Source organism: Trichomonas vaginalis, chromosome III (genome assembly GCF_026262505.1).
Source record: "Trichomonas vaginalis G3 chromosome III, whole genome shotgun sequence".
NCBI classification, from domain to species: Eukaryota; Parabasalia; order Trichomonadida; family Trichomonadidae; genus Trichomonas; species Trichomonas vaginalis.
In genome coordinates, this window is record NC_067205.1 from 16970107 (window position 1) to 16989385 (window position 19279).

The 19279-nt window shown below is 31.7% G+C and overlaps 10 protein-coding genes and 1 pseudogene across 11 annotated transcripts, besides 4 other annotated features; 6 read left to right on the forward strand and 5 right to left on the reverse strand.

Annotated features, from left to right (window-relative positions):
• Positions 1 to 775: part of a mobile genetic element that runs on past the window's edge.
• Positions 72 to 506, reverse strand: TVAGG3_0716350 (uncharacterized protein; the record flags this gene model as incomplete). Its single annotated transcript, XM_001316651.1, has 1 exon — positions 72 to 506. One exon carries the CDS (start codon positions 504 to 506, stop codon positions 72 to 74), a length of 435 nt encoding a protein of 144 aa, XP_001316686.1.
• A 461-nt stretch (positions 776 to 1236) lies between the features above and the next one.
• On the forward strand, positions 1237 to 1584 carry TVAGG3_0716360 (cilia- and flagella-associated protein 47 family; the record flags this gene model as incomplete). Its single annotated transcript, XM_001316650.1, has 1 exon — positions 1237 to 1584. The coding sequence occupies one exon, from the start codon at positions 1237 to 1239 to the stop codon at positions 1582 to 1584; it is 348 nt and encodes a 115-aa protein (XP_001316685.1).
• A 45-nt stretch (positions 1585 to 1629) lies between these two features.
• TVAGG3_0716370 (carboxy-lyase) lies at positions 1630 to 1842 on the forward strand (the record flags this gene model as incomplete). The annotated part of the gene is made up of 1 exon (XM_001316649.1): positions 1630 to 1842. One exon carries the CDS (start codon positions 1630 to 1632, stop codon positions 1840 to 1842), a length of 213 nt encoding a protein of 70 aa, XP_001316684.1.
• A 232-nt stretch (positions 1843 to 2074) lies between these two features.
• TVAGG3_0716380 (uncharacterized protein) lies at positions 2075 to 2472 on the forward strand (the record flags this gene model as incomplete). The annotated part of the gene is made up of 1 exon (XM_051243970.1): positions 2075 to 2472. A coding segment is annotated over one exon (398 nt), but the record flags the coding sequence as incomplete, so codon positions are not given.
• A 502-nt stretch (positions 2473 to 2974) lies between these two features.
• TVAGG3_0716390 (DDE endonuclease family) lies at positions 2975 to 3634 on the forward strand (the record flags this gene model as incomplete). The annotated part of the gene is made up of 1 exon (XM_001316648.1): positions 2975 to 3634. One exon carries the CDS (start codon positions 2975 to 2977, stop codon positions 3632 to 3634), a length of 660 nt encoding a protein of 219 aa, XP_001316683.1.
• A 622-nt stretch (positions 3635 to 4256) lies between these two features.
• On the forward strand, positions 4257 to 6253 carry TVAGG3_0716400 (regulation of response to stimulus; the record flags this gene model as incomplete). The annotated part of the gene is made up of 1 exon (XM_001316647.1): positions 4257 to 6236. The coding sequence occupies one exon, from the start codon at positions 4257 to 4259 to the stop codon at positions 6234 to 6236; it is 1980 nt and encodes a 659-aa protein (XP_001316682.1).
• A 331-nt stretch (positions 6254 to 6584) lies between these two features.
• Positions 6585 to 6702: a mobile genetic element.
• Positions 6703 to 7379: 677 nt separating this feature from the next.
• TVAGG3_0716420 (spectrin binding) lies at positions 7380 to 8321 on the reverse strand (the record flags this gene model as incomplete). Its single annotated transcript, XM_001316646.1, has 1 exon — positions 7380 to 8321. The coding sequence occupies one exon, from the start codon at positions 8319 to 8321 to the stop codon at positions 7380 to 7382; it is 942 nt and encodes a 313-aa protein (XP_001316681.1).
• Positions 8322 to 8639: 318 nt separating this feature from the next.
• TVAGG3_0716430 (regulation of response to stimulus) lies at positions 8640 to 11132 on the reverse strand (the record flags this gene model as incomplete). The annotated part of the gene is made up of 1 exon (XM_001316645.2): positions 8657 to 10939. One exon carries the CDS (start codon positions 10937 to 10939, stop codon positions 8657 to 8659), a length of 2283 nt encoding a protein of 760 aa, XP_001316680.1.
• A 962-nt stretch (positions 11133 to 12094) lies between these two features.
• Positions 12095 to 12965: a mobile genetic element.
• Positions 12938 to 14368, reverse strand: TVAGG3_0716450 (ribonuclease inhibitor domain-containing protein; the record flags this gene model as incomplete). Its single annotated transcript, XM_001316644.1, has 1 exon — positions 12938 to 14368. The coding sequence occupies one exon, from the start codon at positions 14366 to 14368 to the stop codon at positions 12938 to 12940; it is 1431 nt and encodes a 476-aa protein (XP_001316679.1).
• Positions 14369 to 15394: 1026 nt separating this feature from the next.
• Positions 15395 to 16694: a mobile genetic element.
• Positions 15491 to 16614, forward strand: TVAGG3_0716470 (annotated as a pseudogene). Its single transcript has one exon. A coding segment is annotated over exon 1 (1124 nt).
• Positions 16695 to 16910: 216 nt separating the features above from the next.
• On the reverse strand, positions 16911 to 19195 carry TVAGG3_0716480 (ribonuclease inhibitor domain-containing protein; the record flags this gene model as incomplete). The annotated part of the gene is made up of 1 exon (XM_001316643.2): positions 17615 to 19129. One exon carries the CDS (start codon positions 19127 to 19129, stop codon positions 17615 to 17617), a length of 1515 nt encoding a protein of 504 aa, XP_001316678.1.
• Between the last annotated feature and the right edge of the window lie 84 nt (positions 19196 to 19279).

A 19279-nucleotide genomic window follows, 5' to 3' on the forward strand; every position in this document is an offset into this window, starting at 1 on the left:
TTTAAGTTTATTTTATTATTTAGCGAGAACGTTTATTTTTATATAAATGACAGAACAAAAATATAACATTTCTACTCAGCAGGAATGAGACCCTTACTGACTATGTATTCGTTTAATGCTTGATGAAAACAATGGTACATATTATCGTATGGGTATACACAACGTCTGTTTCCATCGTCGTCGTATATGTAGAGCTCAAATCCAGTCCAACCTTCTTTTGTACAATATGTAGCTTTATTTAAGTATGCATTTATGTAGATAAGGCAATTTTCTTCATCGCTCCAGAAATAATTTTTCGTCATTGTTGAAATAGTTTTCGTTCCTCTGCGACCATAAGGAATGTATGCAATGAACTTTGCGTCATAAGGGATTGTAATATATTCAGGGTTTCTTTCATCGTCAATGGGTCTGTCTTTGTTAAAATGCATGTTTCTCAGTTTTACTTGAGTTTTGAATAGTTCACGGAAACGTTCTGGGAAAGAGTCATAGTAAATGTAGTCGGACATGTCTTTGTAATGAAATAAAAAATTTAAAAAAAATAAAAATAAGGTTATTTTTTATTTAGTGAGGACGGTAGTGAAGTCGTTAGTGAAGTCGTTAGTGAAATCATTAGTGAAGTCGTTTATGTGTCAGATAGTTTTGTAAATATTTAAGGTTAAGTTGGTGTTATGGTTGTGTTGTAAAATATACGTTACTGGTTTCGTAAAGTGTCAAAACCGCTAAGTGGTGTACGGAGGCGCGCAGTGCCGCTGTACACGACTTAGGGATACTAACTATTCCAAGATCGAAGCAGTTTTACCAATATTAACAGTCACATTTCCAGAAGGAAACATGTTACAACACTCATTAGTTAGTACACCTATGTGTTTTAGCACCATTCAAATCTATGATTGGTTCATCTAGTTCATCATTCATTCAAATTGAAAATCCATACAAAAAATTATCTACATTTCGATTCGAAGTTGACAACGCAGATGTTTTCCATGTTGTTTCTAAACCAACATTCACAATTGATGCCCATGATATTAAGAACATCCAAATCAAATACACGTCTAGTAAGATCAGTGTCAAAGAGACAGGAATTATCTTATTCCATTCTAAAGATTCAGGTAACTGGTTTTTCCAAGTCTCTGGCTACGGCAAGCCTCCGCAAGCATTGTCACCAATGATTGTTGAGAGTGCAATCAACCATTCAGTTTCTAGTTCAGTTGTTTTCACAAATCCATTCTCTTTCCCATGCATGTTCGAAGCAACATTGATCAACGACATTCATACCAGTTCCAAGAATATGGTGAGAGTCAACATATTTCATTCACATTCACATCTAATAAACTTGGTCAATTCAACGGCACTATCATTGTTACTACTACAGGCAAAGGTTCACAGATCTCATGGAATTTCCCTCTTATTGGAATTACTACACAGAACTCAGAGAATTCTACACTAGAACTTCATGGTAAAGCGAACCAAGTCATTCGTAAGACTATTGATCTTCCTCTTGCAGGTGAAACAAACGAACTGAAAGCGAGTGATTACCAGATTTCTATTGATTACACTAATGGCAATGACTGGATTTCTAAGTAACTGACAATTCACCCAGAAGATGTTTATCAATCCAATTACACTATTATGTTAAAAGTTTATATCCGTCCGAAGCGACCTATCGAAACAGTCATCCATTTGAAGATCGAAAACGATAACAAACAGACATGGCGATTCTCAGTTAAGTTCCACATTGAACCATCACTTGTTTCTAAGAAAATGACAATCATTTCGACATTGAACAAAGTTGCTAAAGCGAAAGTATATTTAGACGAAATCATTGACGAAGACACCGACTAAACAATTAAGGTTAAAATATTGAAAAGAAATAAAGTCATTTCAAGAGCCTTGTACCGATAAACTAGCCTTGTACTGCCATTTTATGGTGATGTAAAGTATTCAAAAAATTTGCAATGTAAACCATTACATGGCAGAAACTTTAAAATAAACAAAAACATGACACTTAGTACAGGGGCTTTTTGGCTGGTGAAGTCAGATAAAACGTGGCTCAAGTGCTCGTTTAAAATTAAAAATGGAATTTCTCACAGTCGAATTTCTTGGTAGACAACAAAAGTTTATCATCAATTGTCGCGCCGAAGGTATGACATATAGTCAAACTAAGCTTGCATGGGAGGAAGAATACCCAGATCTCGGAACTTTAACATCCAATCTCATTGCTACTGCACTTAAAAGAGCTGCATTAGGTCTATACTGGGAAAAAGGGAATCATGGCGGTGCAGATCCATACCTATGCGAGCGTGATCAGCTCACTTTAAAAGAAATTATCGAAGATTCTGCTTACAAAGGTGAAGCTCTAGAAGCAGCTGACATTATTGACGAGGCGTTCAAGTTGAAAGAGCTCAGAAGAGATTATGGTTACAGATTCCTTCTTGAGATTAATTGTCCTACTCTTGCAGAAGAAGTTATCAATACTCTTGGTGGTGATGATGTATCGAGACCTTATGTTAACCATATTTTACAGCAATTGCATTGCAAGCTTAAGGCATTCCGAGAGATTGAAGAATCAAGATACATGGCGTGTGAACCAAGAATTATCGAAGAATTCTACGATAAACATCGTGAAACAATCGAAAGTACTCCAGAGGAGTTGATTTTTAGTATCGATGAAACATTCATAAACAAATTTAAGAAGAAGAAAGTTGCATTACCTGAGGAGATAGAGCATATGATCGCCAAAGGAATTCCAAACTTTCCGCACATTACAGCTTTATGCGGATGCTCAATGACAGGCAAATCTGTCCCACCTCTCTTTGTTCTCCCATGTATTGCAGAACTACCTAGAGAACTGAAAGTATTCCAGCGCGAAAAACATTGTTGGTTTACTTCTACGCCAAAAGGCTGGGTGAACAGAAGTGTATTCTTATTGTATTGCATTTTCTTCATCGAGTGGCTTAACTTTGAACGCCAGAGAATGCCAGAAGATATACGTGACAAGCCTACTCTCATTGTGTGTGATGGACACTCCAGCCGCGAGAATCCTCTGGCATTGTTCCTTTTGGCAAGTGCCAACATCAAATTAATTGTTCTTCCCGCACATACAACACACATTTTACAAGTATTTGATGTTGGCATTGCCAAAAGATTAAAGTCCAAATTCACGGATTATCTAAGAGATTACATTAAGGCACCGAAGCAAGAGTTCAACAGCAATGCTGCAATGATGCGCTACGCCAGTATCTACTCATTTATTAGCGCATGGCAAGAATCAGTATCATTAAGAACGGTTCAAAATGCTGCTGCCGCCTGCGGTCTTTGCCCTTGTTCTGTAGAAGCTCTCAAACATAATAAGTATGTTCGTGAATTGACTCCTGCAGAAAAAGAATTGCAAGAGAAAAGAAATTACCGTAATCGAAATCGTTTTAACATCAATGGTGAAGAATTGACGACGATGGACATGATTTGCGCAATTTCTGACAATATTAAGAAGAATCCTGCAAATCACAGATTTTGCAGGAAGCCAGAACAAGACACCAAGGAACGTTTCTACTTTTGGATTACAAACTATCTTGATCCCAGCACTGAGTTGTTGACAAAACTCCCTAATATGCCAGGTTATAGTCCAAATGATTAGGAAAATTTTCCAATTTTCCAACAAAAATTTTCCAATTCTCCACCAAAAATTTTTAATAAAATATTATTTTACGGCATTGCCCGTCACTTTTTTTCGGTACAAGGCTAATATCACGGTATAACCCCCCTGAAAAGACTTTAGAAATAAAAATTTGGTTGTCAATTAAACATATGGAAATGGAGACAAAATTCTTTTATCTGTTATTGATGCAACCAACTTTGTTCTTAAAGTTGATTGTGAAGTTATATATGGTGTTTCACAAGAGGAAGTTTGTGCGGAATATGCGTTTCAAGGAAGTCGAAACACTTTATCATCTATTACGTTTCCAGAAGGATCTAAACTTAAAACAATCAACGATTGTGCATTTACACAATGCAAAAAACTATCATCTGTTGACTTTTCGAACTGCAACTTTTTAACAAATATTGGAATCAAAGCATTTTATGGATGTAGTACTTTATCAAATGTAATACTTCCTACAAACTTAGAAATAATTTCGAGGTATTGTTTTGGATATTGTGATATTAGATCAATAAATATTCCAAATAATGTTAAAGAGATGAAAATATGCTGTTTTCAATTAAATAATAATTTTAAAACAGTGACAATAACTGATAATTCCATGTTGACACAAATTGAAGAATATTCAATGCAAGGATCTATTATCGAAACAATATTTTTACCAAAAAATGTTAATAACTTTGCAGCAAACTGTGTAACTTCAAGAACTTTAAAAGCAATCACATGCAATCCATCGAATCCAACATTTTCTGTTATGGATGGTATCTTGTATAACAAAGAGAAGACAATGTTGGTCAAATATCCTGCAAATCATGGAACATCATTTGAAATACCAGAAACAGTAACAAAGATCGGATATTGTGCATTCATAAATTCAGGTATTGAAACAATATTATTCCCATCAAATCTTAAACTAATAGAAGGATGGGCTTTTTCATATACAGATTTGAAAACACTAAAAATTCCAGATTCTGTGACAGGAATATATGACGGATGTTTTTATTCTTGTAAATGTTTGACAGATATAACTTTAGGTACCAGAATGACATTTATTCCTTTTAGATGTTTTGGTCTTACGAAATTGACGAAAATAATCATTCCTGATAATATTACATTAATTGGAGATTATGCGTTTTCCGATTGTCCAAATCTGAAAGAAGTTGTATTGCCTTCGACAATAACAAATCTTGGAGGTTCGTGTTTCCCAACAAATGTAAATATTTCTTTCCCGAGTGATGCGAAACTATCTCTTGATGATCAGCAAATTCTTTACGATCTCGACAAAATTGTTTTAATCATGTGTCTTAAGAAGAGTTCATCATACATCATTCCAGAAACAGTTTCTACTATCAGAGCATCCGCATTCAAAGACATGACAGACCTAACTAAGATTGAATTTCGCTCAGGCACAACACTGAAAACTATCGAGTCCAATGCATTCTTCGGCTGCATTAAACTATCATCAATTGAGATTCCTAACTCAGTTACATCATTCGGTGAGAAATCATTCTATCACTGTGTCCAGATCAAGTCAGTCTTCTTCGGCAGCAAACTAACTAAGATATCAACACGATGTTTTGAAGGTTGTACATCTCTTGACACAGTCAGCTTCAGTCAATGTAACAGTCCTTGCACTATCGACTCATATGCATTCAGTGGATGCACATCTCTGAGAACACTCACACTTAGTGAAAATATTTCTAGCATCGACATGTACTGCTTCAGCAACTGTGCATCTCTTGAAAGAGTCAACATTCCATCGACACTGAAATACATTGGTATATACGCATTCTCTAACAGTATCATCACACAAGTCACATTTTCATCACCAAGCCAAATGGTCAATCTTAGCAAGTACTCATTCAGTCAGTGCATACATCTTCGTGATATTGTTGGCATCCCAGAAACTATCGAGAACATCGAATCTAACTGCTTCGAGTCAACACAGATCACATCATTTGATGTTCCTATCTCAACTACATCCATCGGCAACTATGCATTCCGAGGGTGCTCCGAGATGACGGTCTTCAGAATTCCATCACGCTGCTTGCTTCAAACTATCGGTAACTACATCTTCGACGGCTGCGTCTCTCTGAGCAAGATCGAATGTCCAGACAGTGACTTCTTCGTCATCGACAACGGTGCTCTGTTCAACAAGAACAGGAGCAACTTGATCTGCTTCCCACCTGCATCTTCAATCACGTTCTTCTGTTTCTCACAGAACGTGCGGAGTGTCTCATCTAGTGCATTCTACGGCTGCAAGAGCCTTGTTGGCATCATGATCCCAGATGACTCTATCACTACCATTGGTCACTCAGCGTTTGCATACTGCACATCTCTCAAGTACATCAACATCCCTCTTTGTGTCAAGAGCATCGACCAGAATGTTTTCACAGGGTGCAACAGCCTTCACTGCGGTGTTGTTGTCCAGAACACTAGTATTTCATTCCGCTACTCTCTCGTCACGAACAGCGGTCTTAGTCTCACATCGATGAAAGACTGTGGTCTTATCACATGCAAACATGTGAATTACCAAACACCTGTTTCGAATTCTTATCTATATGTATTTATTTTAATGTAAATCTTAATCTATAACTATTACATATTTTCAATATAACAGTATTTTTATGATTTATTGAATCTGATTTAAATCTTAAAAATCTTTAATTAATTGTAATTCACTTTTTATCAAATATAACAAAATCAATCTCAATCATTCTAAATAATATTTATTGATTAACAAGCAACGCTCTGCACAAACATATCACCAATGTGAATAACATTTTGTTAATATTTTAATTTATATCTATTTAAAACATTTCTAAAATCTTAATCACGTTTTGGAGATTGGAATTTTTGGGAAGAAACAGATGGAAATCTAAAAAAATTCCAAACAGTAAAAAATCTGAATATCATATTATCATTTTAAGGCTGCACTTACGCCCATCTGACTTTAATTCTAATTTTTGACAAATTGCGTGAAGCATAATTGAAAATTAACCTTAAACATCTGAATTGAAAGCCATGTCATAGGGGCCTAGGGGCACTTTTAATAATTTTTTTTAAATTAAATAATTGTTATTGGGCGTTTTTGCACTCATTGTAAAACACGTAATCTAGAAGAAAAATCATAAGCATATTGGATGTTTATATATATATTAAAGTTGACTCAAATAAAAATCTGGTTTATAGAAATCATAATTTATAAGATCAGATTGTGAGCTTTACAAAATTTACAATATGACTCATTAATTAGAGTATTATGATGTAAATTGAATGAGTAAAACTGTTTTTCAATTTGAATAATGGTATGAAATTAAGAATTTTGAATGATTAAAAATTAATTTTTTAGTTTTGCATGAACATCTTCATATTACATCATATATCTGACTACAAATAGATTTTGTTTAGCTATTTTTTAGTAACAAATCTTGACATCATGCTTTATTTAATTATTAAATATTTTGCCTGAAAAATCAAAAACATCAAGGTTCAAAAAGTCTGTATTCTTAGCTGTTTTACCTGTCTGAATCAATTTAAATGAAACAAATTTGTCTTGCGTATTAAGTTGATATTTGCGAATTTCTCCTTGATTTAGTGTGGATTTCATTACTTCATGGATTACTTTATTTTCTCCTTTAATTGTAGTTCCTTCAACTTTCCATGTTTGAAGGCGACATACATCAGTATTAATTGGAGCAGACCTAACAATGTATTCAGTTGGCTAAATTGAATAATTTTCTTTAATTCTCCATTGAACCCATTGATAAGGTTTATTCTGTGCTGCAAATTGGGTTGTATTAGTATATGAATTTATATAACCAAGTGATCCATCAAATAATATTGATGACGCCGACATTTCAACGTTACCACTTTTGAAGTATTCTATGACATGTTTACATGCTCGAGGTTGGGAGTCTTTTCTTCTTAATAATGAGTCTGCAAAAGATTTTATAACATCATGGAAGTTATTTTCGTCTGCTGTATCTATGATTTCATTGATTGTTGTTTCTTTGCAAAACTCTAAACAGATATTTTTAAATAATGGAGAGAAAACTCTATCTTCTCTTACAAGAGAAATGATGAAATCAGCAAGCGAATCTTCATCTTCAATTTCAAGTTTATCACTGCATAATATTCTTTGAAGAATATCAATTCCAAGTTTTTGTGAAATCAATTTGAGTTTATTTGTGTCTATTTCATAGAAATGTGATGATATAAACTCTGTGGATTCTATTATTTTTTCATTTTCTGATGTTTCAAAATAAAATTCTAGTAATTGAATGCAATGATCTTTATCTATTTCTGTCATTGGATCAATGAAATTCCTTTTATATAATTTAATTAATTTTTGAACTCCAAGAACTCTTCCAATATTAAACAGATCTTTCAGAATTACTTCGTCACATTCAATTTCGTCTTTTTGATATTCAAATATATCTTTTAATGTATTATATGTATCATTGGATCTGATTTCTACATAAATTTGAATTTTTTCAATTCGTTTATCTAATAGATATTGCGAATAAAAATATTCTGAAATCGCAATTGCGAAAGATTTTGAAAGTGATATTTCAACATTGTTGATTCCGAATATTACTCTATCATGAGCTTGATAGTTATTTATCCTTTTTAATTTATGGTTATTTAGTTGAACCAACACCATTTAAAATGGAATTTTGTTGGGGGGAAAAAATCCATAAAAAATTTTATCGTCTTTTTTGCATCTTCATATTTTGAGATGTTTACATTACAAGTAAGAAATAGGCATAAATGAGGTGCAATAAAAACTCTAACTCATTATATTTGTGCATGTCGTATGCTTGTGCAGAGCGTTGCTTGTTAATCAATAAATATTATTTAGAATGATTGAGATTGATTTTGTTATATTTGATAAAAAGTGAATTACAATTAATTAAAGATTTTTAAGATTTAAATCAGATTCAATAAATCATAAAAATACTGTTATATTGAAAATATGTAATAGTTATAGATTAAGATTTACATTAAAATAAATACATATAGATAAGAATTCGAAACAGGTGTTTGGTAATTCACATGTTTGCATGTGATAAGACCACAGTCTTTCATCGATGTGAGACTAAGACCGCTGTTCGTGACGAGAGAGTAGCGGAATGAAATACTAGTGTTCTGGACAACAACACCGCAGTGAAGGCTGTTGCACCCTGTGAAAACATTCTGGTCGATGCTCTTGACACAAAGAGGGATGTTGATGTACTTGAGAGATGTGCAGTATGCAAACGCTGAGTGACCAATGGTAGTGATAGAGTCATCTGGGATCATGATGCCAACAAGGCTCTTGCAGCCGTAGAATGCACTAGATGAGACACTCCGCACGTTCTGTGAGAAACAGAAGAACGTGATTGAAGATGCAGGTGGGAAGCAGATCAAGTTGCTCCTGTTCTTGTTGAACAGAGCACCGTTGTCGATGACGAAGAAGTCACTGTCTGGACATTCGATCTTGCTCAGAGAGACGCAGCCGTCGAAGATGTAGTTACCGATAGTTTGAAGCAAGCAGCGTGATGGAATTCTGAAGACCGTCATCTCGGAGCACCCTCGGAATGCATAGTTGCCGATGGATGTAGTTGAGATAGGAACATCAAATGATGTGATCTGTGTTGACTCGAAGCAGTTAGATTCGATGTTCTCGATAGTTTCTGGGATGCCAACAATATCACGAAGATGTATGCACTGACTGAATGAGTACTTGCTAAGATTGACCATTTGGCTTGGTGATGAAAATGTGACTTGTGTGATGATACTGTTAGAGAATGCGTATATACCAATGTATTTCAGTGTCGATGGAATGTTGACTCTTTCAAGAGATGCACAGTTGCTGAAGCAGTACATGTCGATGCTAGAAATATTTTCACTAAGTGTGAGTGTTCTCAGAGATGTGCATCCACTGAATGCATATGAGTCGATAGTGCAAGGACTGTTACATTGACTGAAGCTGACTGTGTCAAGAGATGTACAACCTTCAAAACATCGTGTTGATATCTTAGTTAGTTTGCTGCCGAAGAAGACTGACTTGATCTGGACACAGTGATAGAATGATTTCTCACCGAATGATGTAACTGAGTTAGGAATCTCAATTGATGATAGTTTAATGCAGCCGAAGAATGCATTGGACTCGATAGTTTTCAGTGTTGTGCCTGAGCGAAATTCAATCTTAGTTAGGTCTGTCATGTCTTTGAATGCGGATGCTCTGATAGTAGAAACTGTTTCTGGAATGATGTATGATGAACTCTTCTTAAGACACATGATTAAAACAATTTTGTCGAGATCGTAAAGAATTTGCTGATCATCAAGAGATAGTTTCGCATCACTCGGGAAAGAAATATTTACATTTGTTGGGAAACACGAACCTCCAAGATTTGTTATTGTCGAAGGTAATACAACTTCTTTCAGATTTGGACAATCGGAAAACGCATAATCTCCAATTAATGTAATATTCTTAGGAATTATTACTTTTGACAAATTTGTTTCTTTAAAACAATTACCAGGTATATATGTCAAACCTGAACCAAATATCACTTCAGTTAAATATCTACAAGTAGAAAAAGCTCCATCACCAATGTTTTTAACAGAATCAGGTATCGTTAATGTTTTCAAATTTGTAGAACAAAAAGCCCATCCCCATATTGAATTTATATTTGGAGAAAATTTAATTTCTTCAACCAAAGATGAAATGAAAGCACAATATTCAATTGTTGTCACTGTATCTGGAATTTCAAAATATTTACTGTGGCCTCCAGGAAATCGAACAAGCATTGTCTTTTCATGATTATATAAGACGCAATCCAATACAGAATATGTCGGATTTGATGGATTCATATATATTGTTTTAAGTGTGAAAATTTCCAATGCATTTGCTGCAAAATCAGAAAGTGTTTTTGGAAAAAATATTGTTTCAATAATAGATCCACTCATGGAATATGGTTCAATTCTTGTCAACATTGAATTATCTGTTATTGTTACTTTAAATAGATTAAAATTATACAGGAAACAACCAATCTTCGATTCTTTGACGTTATCTGGAATATTTATTGATCTAATATCACAATATCCAAAACAATTACTTGAAATTATTTCTAAGTTTGTAGGAAGTACAACATTGGATAGAATGCTACATTCATAAAATGCTTTGATTCCAATACTTGTTAAATAGTTACAGTTGGAAAAGTCAACAGATGATAGCTTTTTGCATTGTGCAAATGCATAATCGTTGATTGTTTTAAGTTTGGATCCTTCTGGAAACATAATAGATGATAAAGTGTTTCGACTTCCTTGAAATGCATATTCCGCACAAACTTCCTCTTGTGAAACACCATATATAACTTCACAATCAACTTTAAGAACAAAGTCTGTTGCATTAATGACAGATAAAAGAATTTTTTTTCCATTTCCATATGTTTCATTAACAACCAATTTTTTTTAAACACCGAGACAAAATGTATCACTATCCAAATTTTGAATAGTTTACATCATATCCAAATAGATGGGAAGAGATACAAAGTCACAATGAGAATTTGGATAGGGATAAATATTGTATATAGCAATACTATAACATGATATGGCATCCTTAACCTTATCGTGTTTCGTTTATACTAAAATTTTCAAGGAGTTTATTCTTGTTGATAAGTGTTGAACATTGCTTCTCACTATGATTAAACATACTTTTTCATTGTTTACACATGCTTTTCCATAAATTTCTAAAGTTGGAAACGTAAAATACTTGTATAATTATACATGAAAATATTTGTAATTCAAACAATAATAATAAAATATATACCATAGAGATCAGGAGAGATACTTCTGCCATGATATTATTCTTTATCTGTTTCTTAAAAGTTACACAATCACAATCTTCATATTATGCCAGTTTCAAAAACAAAATAACTAATTAAGAATAGATTTCATATTTACTAGACAAAAACAAAAAACAAATTTAGAATCCAAGATTATAAACAACAAATATCGCCAAACTTCCACCAACCATTGTCTTATCATACAGTTTGTTATTTAAAACATTGATCCCATAAATACTTGTTTGCATAATATCTCTACATGTATTAGAAGGCATATGATAAGCATCAACACCACAGAATGTGCTATAATCATAATAATAAGTCACAACAACATTTGTTTCAGGATTAAATGCTGGTGGAAATTTCGTGAAATCTTTTTCACCACAATAATATACAATTTTCAAGGGAGTATTTGAAAACAAATTTGCTCCGATATAATTAGCATTACTATTAATTAATAATGACCTTTCAATATTCGATCCATAAAATGAAAAATTTCCAAAGTGTTCAACTGAACTTGGAACTTTTTTCATTGAAATACAGTTCTTGAAAGCTCCATCACCAATATATTTAACAGAAATAGGAATATTATAGTTCAAGTTCGAACAATCTCTTTACAATTCGAAATCAAATTCAAAACTCAGTAGAAGAAAGGAAGAATCGACTTACTACGGTTGTAATACGAATAAATACATATATTTAATTATTTTTATTTACATAATAATTGTTTGAAGCTCATATTCCATCAAATTTTTAAATAAAAACATTAAAATGTTGAAAATGTTCATATATTTTAATAGGGTTTTGGCACTTTATTGAGGAATTACTACATACATAGTCGAACTGAACTTGATATTTTGAAATTTAAATTATTTATCAAAATTAAAATTTAACTTGAAATTTATAATTATTTAGTCATATTTTGCATAATTCTAAGTAGATTTTGTAAAAAATCAAGAAAGAAAAATTTTAACGTGCTTTATTTTTCTTTTTTATAATAATACATATTATTATATAATTAACATATTCATAATGTTTCACCCTTTCAAAAATATAATCCTCCTCCTCTCAAATAAACGTACATACGGGTGGCCTCTTTTTTCAAAAAATTAAAATTTGAAATTTTGGGCTCAAATATTAGAGATTTTTTCAACCTTCAACGATATATGTTGTCTATATCAGACCTCCTTTCTTTTTGATACTTAACATTGTTCCTAAATCTTAGCCGTTAAGGCTGTTCTGAAAATATTTTTTTTTCGAAAAAATTCGAAAAAAATTCTTAAAATTCAAAAATCCCTTAATTCCTGAGGATTTTGGAAAAAAGTTTTTACATGAACATGTGTATATTATATGAAGTATATTGATAAGGTAAAAATCAAATTTTATTGCATATTCATCGAGAAAATAAACTAACGAATCCCTCAAAATTGAGAGGGTAATCCTCCTCCTCTCAAATAAACGTACATACGGGTGCACCCTTAAATGCTGAGTTTCCTATTTTTTCTAATTTTGTTAAATAAATATTAAATCCTGATAATTTGGAACAATTTCTAAAAGCATAACTCTGGATCACAGACAATTTTGAATTTGAACTAAACATTAAAAATGAAATTGTTGAATTTTCGAATGCACTTACTCGAATAGTTTCTACTGTTTCAGGGATCATAGTAACGCTATTTCCGTAGTTATATCCCCAACATTCATATATTTCTGTTCTATCATAATTCATTACTATAGAATACGTATCAATTATCAAATATGGTTCAGTAAGATATGAAACTGAAATATTTTTGATACTTGAAATCGAGCCAAAAGAAAATAAAGTTTTGTTTGTGAATGAAATTGTTAATTTGGGAGTATCATGATTGCATAAAGAACGTGAGTCAATAATCATGGATGTATTAGGAAAAATAACATGTTCAAGATTAGTACACCAAGAAAAAATAGAATTACCAATTTCAAATGAACCTTTAAATGTAATATTTATCAGTTCATAGCAGTGACTAAAAGCACAATCCCGGATCTTTTTTACATTTTCTGGAATTATAATTGATGTAAGTTTTGTACTTCCAAAACAGTAATCTTCTATAGTAATGACAGATTCGGGAATTGTTATTGACTTTAATTTGGAATTGAAAAATAGTAGATCCCCTAAAGTTGTAACGCAATCTGGAATTTCAAATGTTTCGGATTTATTCCAAATAAAAAACAAAACTTTTTTGTCCTTTGAAAAAACAATATTGTTTTCAATTTTTATATGCTCATTCTTATCATCAACCGTTAGATTTGTTAATTCGGAATTATCGAATGCCCAGCCATTGACTTTTGTTACTTTTTCTGGAATTCGAAAAGAAGTGATTTGAGTATTAGTAAAAACTTCATATTCTAAAGAAGTTAAATTTGATCCTTCTTCAAAAATAACATTTTTTAGAGAATGACAAAAACTAAATGCAGCTCGACCTATTATCTCTACAGATGCTGGAATTGTTACGTTTGTTATGTGCTCAATATTATGAAAAGCAGATAGCAGTATTTCAAGAAGTCCTTTAGGTAAAATTAATTCTGCTACATTAGAGCAACCAGAAAATGCACTTTCTGAAATTTTTGTAAGTTTGTTGCAGAAAGATAAATCAATAATTTTAATATTATTGCATCGAGAAAAACTTTCTTTCCCTACTACTGTTAAGTTAGGATTTTCTTCAAATGTAAAATATTCCAATGATTTAAGCTCGTAAAAGCATTTTTCTTCAATGATTTCGCATTGCGCAGATATTCTGAGGTTTGGATATGGATCTGTAACTTTTGTAAGAGTTTTTCCGTCTTCTGAATAACATTCGCTATCAATATCTTTGTATTTAATAAATAAAACAATAAGTATCATGATGAATTATCTATTGTTTCTTCTTACGATGACTTTTTTTGTAATGGTAGTGAGAATTAATGAAATTATACATAAAAATGAAAAAAGTGACAAGCATAATCTCGATTACCCCATTTAATCTAATTTAGCTCCTGAAATAAATAAAAAAGATAAATTTATTTTTAAGAAGAAGTCTCATATCAATCATGATGGTAAAGTTCTGTGATCAATAAAAATGACCAAGATCTCAAGGTTTATTATTAAGTTTTCTCTATTCATTATTAGATTATCTTTTACTATTGAAGTTTTATGTTTATTTTCACTTAAAAATCAAGTGGCTTCTGTAAAATTAGTAAAGAATTTTTATTTAAAAAGATATTGCCAGAAAATATCAGGCGTGTTAGCATAGATTTGTTTGATAGATTGAAGTTTGTTAGTTTCGTTAACAACTCTACATTGAATAATAATTTTAAGATAGTCGACAGTTTTGTTATCAATAAGAAGAGGACATCGAATTAATCATTAAAAAATAATGTGATTGCGTTCAATCTATAGATATATCTTGCCTCAATTAAAAGGCGATTAGACCTATTTATAAATAGCAGTGAATTTATAAAGTAAATTTTAGATGTGGTTATAATTTTTAAGCGCTCATAACTTTTGACCAAATGACCTATTCGCATACTTTTGCATCTAGTTTTATGGCATATGCAAGAAAAACATCAATAAAGCACAGATGTTGAAATCAGAACAAATCTAACGAAACATTATATTTGAAGTGCGCTTATAAGACTCAATTGGCAACCCAATTAACAATATTATCAAATATAAGGTCGCCAAAAAAAGTGCGGAAATTAAAAACCGCAGTTTGAGTACTTTCTGAGAGTCTGTTTGTCAGAAAGTATACATTTGTAAACTTTCTGAAACTAAAATTTTTTTGGTTCTTTCAAAGTTTTTGACAATGTCAAAAAGTATACATCGGGGCTCTCAATTTTCCTCTCAAACGGCGGTATTTTAAAAACGCTCATTTTTTCATCGACCTTAATATAGGGTGTCCAAAGGTGCGTTTAGCACAGCGCTCTATATGAGACTATTAAAGGAGATATATGCTGATTATAAATATATAATAAAAAATATGAATATATGTATATGATGAGTATGTTGTATTTTGGCGCCATGCCGGGATATAAAATGAATTTTGAGACAAGAGGCGGTTTCGCGGGAAATTTTGGCGGGATTTTTTTCATTTTTTAATGAATCATAAAGAAAACATCCTCGCTCTTGCAAAAAAATGCAAAGACTGTAAAAAAATCTACGAGACATTGGTAAAATGCTTCGGTATGGATGCTCCTAGCTATTCCACTGTAACGTATCATGTTAGGATGTATCACTTCATGAACAAAAAGGCGCCCATCATAAAAATTGACAAAAAATCGCCGGATCAAAGAAAAATCAAAGCAATTCTTCAAGCGCTAGATGAAGACCCAAGAGCATCACTCAGAAGGATAGAGGAGATGACAAAGATACCACGTACAACAGTCAGTTATTATCTGCACAATTATTTGAACAACAAACTAGCGTATACACGTTGGGTTCCGCACAACCTTAATTCAGTTCAAAAAAAATCTAGAGTCCAATCTTCGAAAGAGCTCCTCTCTATATTGGGTGCGTATCAATCCAAGAAGTTTCGCTTTTTAGTAACAGGGGACGAGTCTTTTTCAATATGCAACAGAAGCCAAAATCATGTGGATCCCGAAGGATGAAAATCCGCAAACATTCCCGAAGAAAAAAATTGACACACCAATGATGATGTTGTCGGTTTTTTGGGCGTGAATGGCATCATCGCAATTGATATTCTTCAAAAACCTAATACGAGGAATGCTCAGTATCTAATTGACAATGTTCTTACTCAAATTATCAATTCTGATGAGTTTGAGAAATCCAAACAACAAAAACAAAAGTTTGCAATTCATTTTGATAATTCAAGAGTTCACAAAAGTCATAAGGTAATGAATTACTTGGTGGAAAACAATGTCAAAGTTGTTCCAAACCCAATTTATTCACCTGATATTGCCCCCTCTGACTTTTATTTATTCGGCACGCTAAAAAAGAGAGCTGAAGGACGCGAATTCGCGAGTCCAGATGATCTTGAAAATTTTGTAAGAGAGCAATTTGAGCAATTTTCTCATGATGATTTAAAGCGTGTCTTTCAAGCCTGGATCGATCGCTGCGAACGCGTGATTGAATCCAATGGTGATTATATTTAAATAAACTTTATATATATGTAACTTGTTTATTTCTATTCGCAGTATTCAGGTTTGTGCTAAACACACCTTTGGACACCCTATAGCTAAAAGTCTATTTTGAATACAAAAAAAATTATTTTTTAGAAAACTTCTTTTCATACATGAGGAATGTATCTATATATCGACTAATGATTTAATAGTCTATCCTTTGCCTATGAAGTTCATATATGAGCTCATATTGATTATAAGAGCACTTGTATGCAAGATGAAAAAATGTTAATAGAAAATATGAATAAAATTTTTATTTAGAAAGATGTCTCCAATAGGGATTTGGTGAAGTATTACATATTTGTTTCAATAACTTGATATTATTAGTTCCATGAACAACTCGACAAGAAATAATAAGTTTTGGAGGAATTCCTGCTTTCACAATCATTTTAAGATAGTCGACAGTTTTGTTCTCAATAATCAAAGGACATCGAATAGATTTGCAATTGTTGAATGCAAGTGTCGAAACAGTTTCAACTGAAAGAGGAAAGTTAATGTATTTTAGGTTTTTGCACTCATTGAATGAATATGATTCAATTAATGAAACACTGTTTGATGAAAGACTGATGTTGACAATGTTGTTGCTGTGATTAAATGAATATCGACAAATAACATCACAGTTGATAAGTAGAACTTTGTCGATTGATTTACTCAAATGATAAATAAGATCTAATTTAGTATTATTTTTATAATAAATAGTATTATCAATGCATTTGTATTTATCTGATTCGAAATTACTTATACTTTTAAGAGATTCACATCCTGAAATTGAATTGATTGATATTTTTGAAAGAGAATTTTCTTGTGAAAATGTTATTGATCTAAGATTGTTACAGTTAATAAATGCATATTCTGAAATAGTTTTAACACTTGATGGAATAGTAATTTTATATAATGAATTACAATTCTCAAATGATCTAATTCCAATTAATGTTGTTACTTCCATAATTGAAATAGTTGATAGGTTTGAACATCATGAAAAACATTTATCTTGAATGTTAGTCATACTACTTATACTTTCTAAATTAATACAATTTTCAAATGCATTATTCATAACAACTAAATCAGGAGATCCAAAACTCAATGCTTTCAAATTTATGCAATCTTTAAATGCTGAATATCCTAATGTTCTTAAATTTGCCAAAGAAGAATTAAATGAACACAATTGTCTACAATTTCTAAATGCAAATTTCTGAATAACAGCTAGTTGTGAATCTAATTCAAGACATATATAAGATATTTCCGAATTTTCAAATGCACTTTCAAGAATTGTATTAACATTTTTATGAATTGTAATTCCATTTGAGAAGTTATATCCCCAAAATTCATAAATTTCTGTTTGATCAAAATTCATTACTAAACAATTGGTGTCAATTATAAGATTTGGTTCAGTCAGATAAAAAATAGATATGTTTGTGTTTCTTTGAATTGAACTTTGTGAAAATAACGTTTTGTCAGTAAATGACATTCTTAATTTTGGAGAAGTATCAGAGCTAAAGGAATGTGAATTAACAATCATAGGGTTATTAGGAAAAATAACAAGTTCAAGATTTGGACAGTCATCAAATAAATTATTGCCAATCTCTAAAGAACTCAAAAATGTAATATTGAGTAAATTGGAACATAAAGAAAAAGCCTTATCACCAATATTTGATATAGAAGTAATTTTTGTGGATGAAAAGCAATTATTTCCTATAGTTGTGACTGCAGGAGGAATTGTTATTGATTTTAATTTGGAGTAATAAAATAGTTCGTTTCCTAAAGTTGTAATATAATCTGGAATTTCATATGTGTCAGATTTGTTGCAAATAAAATACAAAATACTTTTGTTTACGGAAAATACAGTGTTATTTTCAAGTTTTAAATGCTTATTCTTTTCATTAATGGTAAGATTTGTTAATTGAGAATCAGAAAACGCAAATCCACTTATTTTTGTAATTTTTTCTGAGATATGAAAGGAAGTAATACTAGTGAAAGCAAATACACCACTTTCTAGTGATGTCAATTTCGAATCTCCCTCAAAAATGACATCTTTCAGTTGAGAGCTAGAATGGAATGCATATTTACCTATTAATTCAACAGATGCTGGAATTATAATATTTTGTATGTTGCTACAACTGTAAAAAGCAACGTCTTGTATTTCATGAAGTTCGTGAGGTAAATTAATTTCAGAAACTTGATTGCAATTAAAAAATGCATTATTAGAAATTATTTTAAGTTTTCTGCACAAAGATAAATCAATAATTTTAAGATTAATGCAGTAATAAAAACTTTGACATCCAATTACTGTTAAGTTAGGATTTTCTTCAAATGTAAAGTATTCCAATGAATGAAGATCGTAAAAGCATTTTTCTTGAATAATTTCGCATTTAGCAGATATTCTGAGGTTTGGATATGGATCTGTAACTTTTGTAAGAGTTTTTCCGTCATTTGAATAATATTGTTGATCAATATCTTTGTATTCAATGAATAAAGTAATGATTATCATGATATGTTAACTATTGTATCTTCTTACGATGTCTTTTGTTGTAACGGTAGTAAGATTCAATGTAAAACATCTGTAAAAAGTGACACCATTTCTCCCTTTCAATGGGATTGAATTTATGATGATAAAATGTTGTTAAACATAATTTAAAAC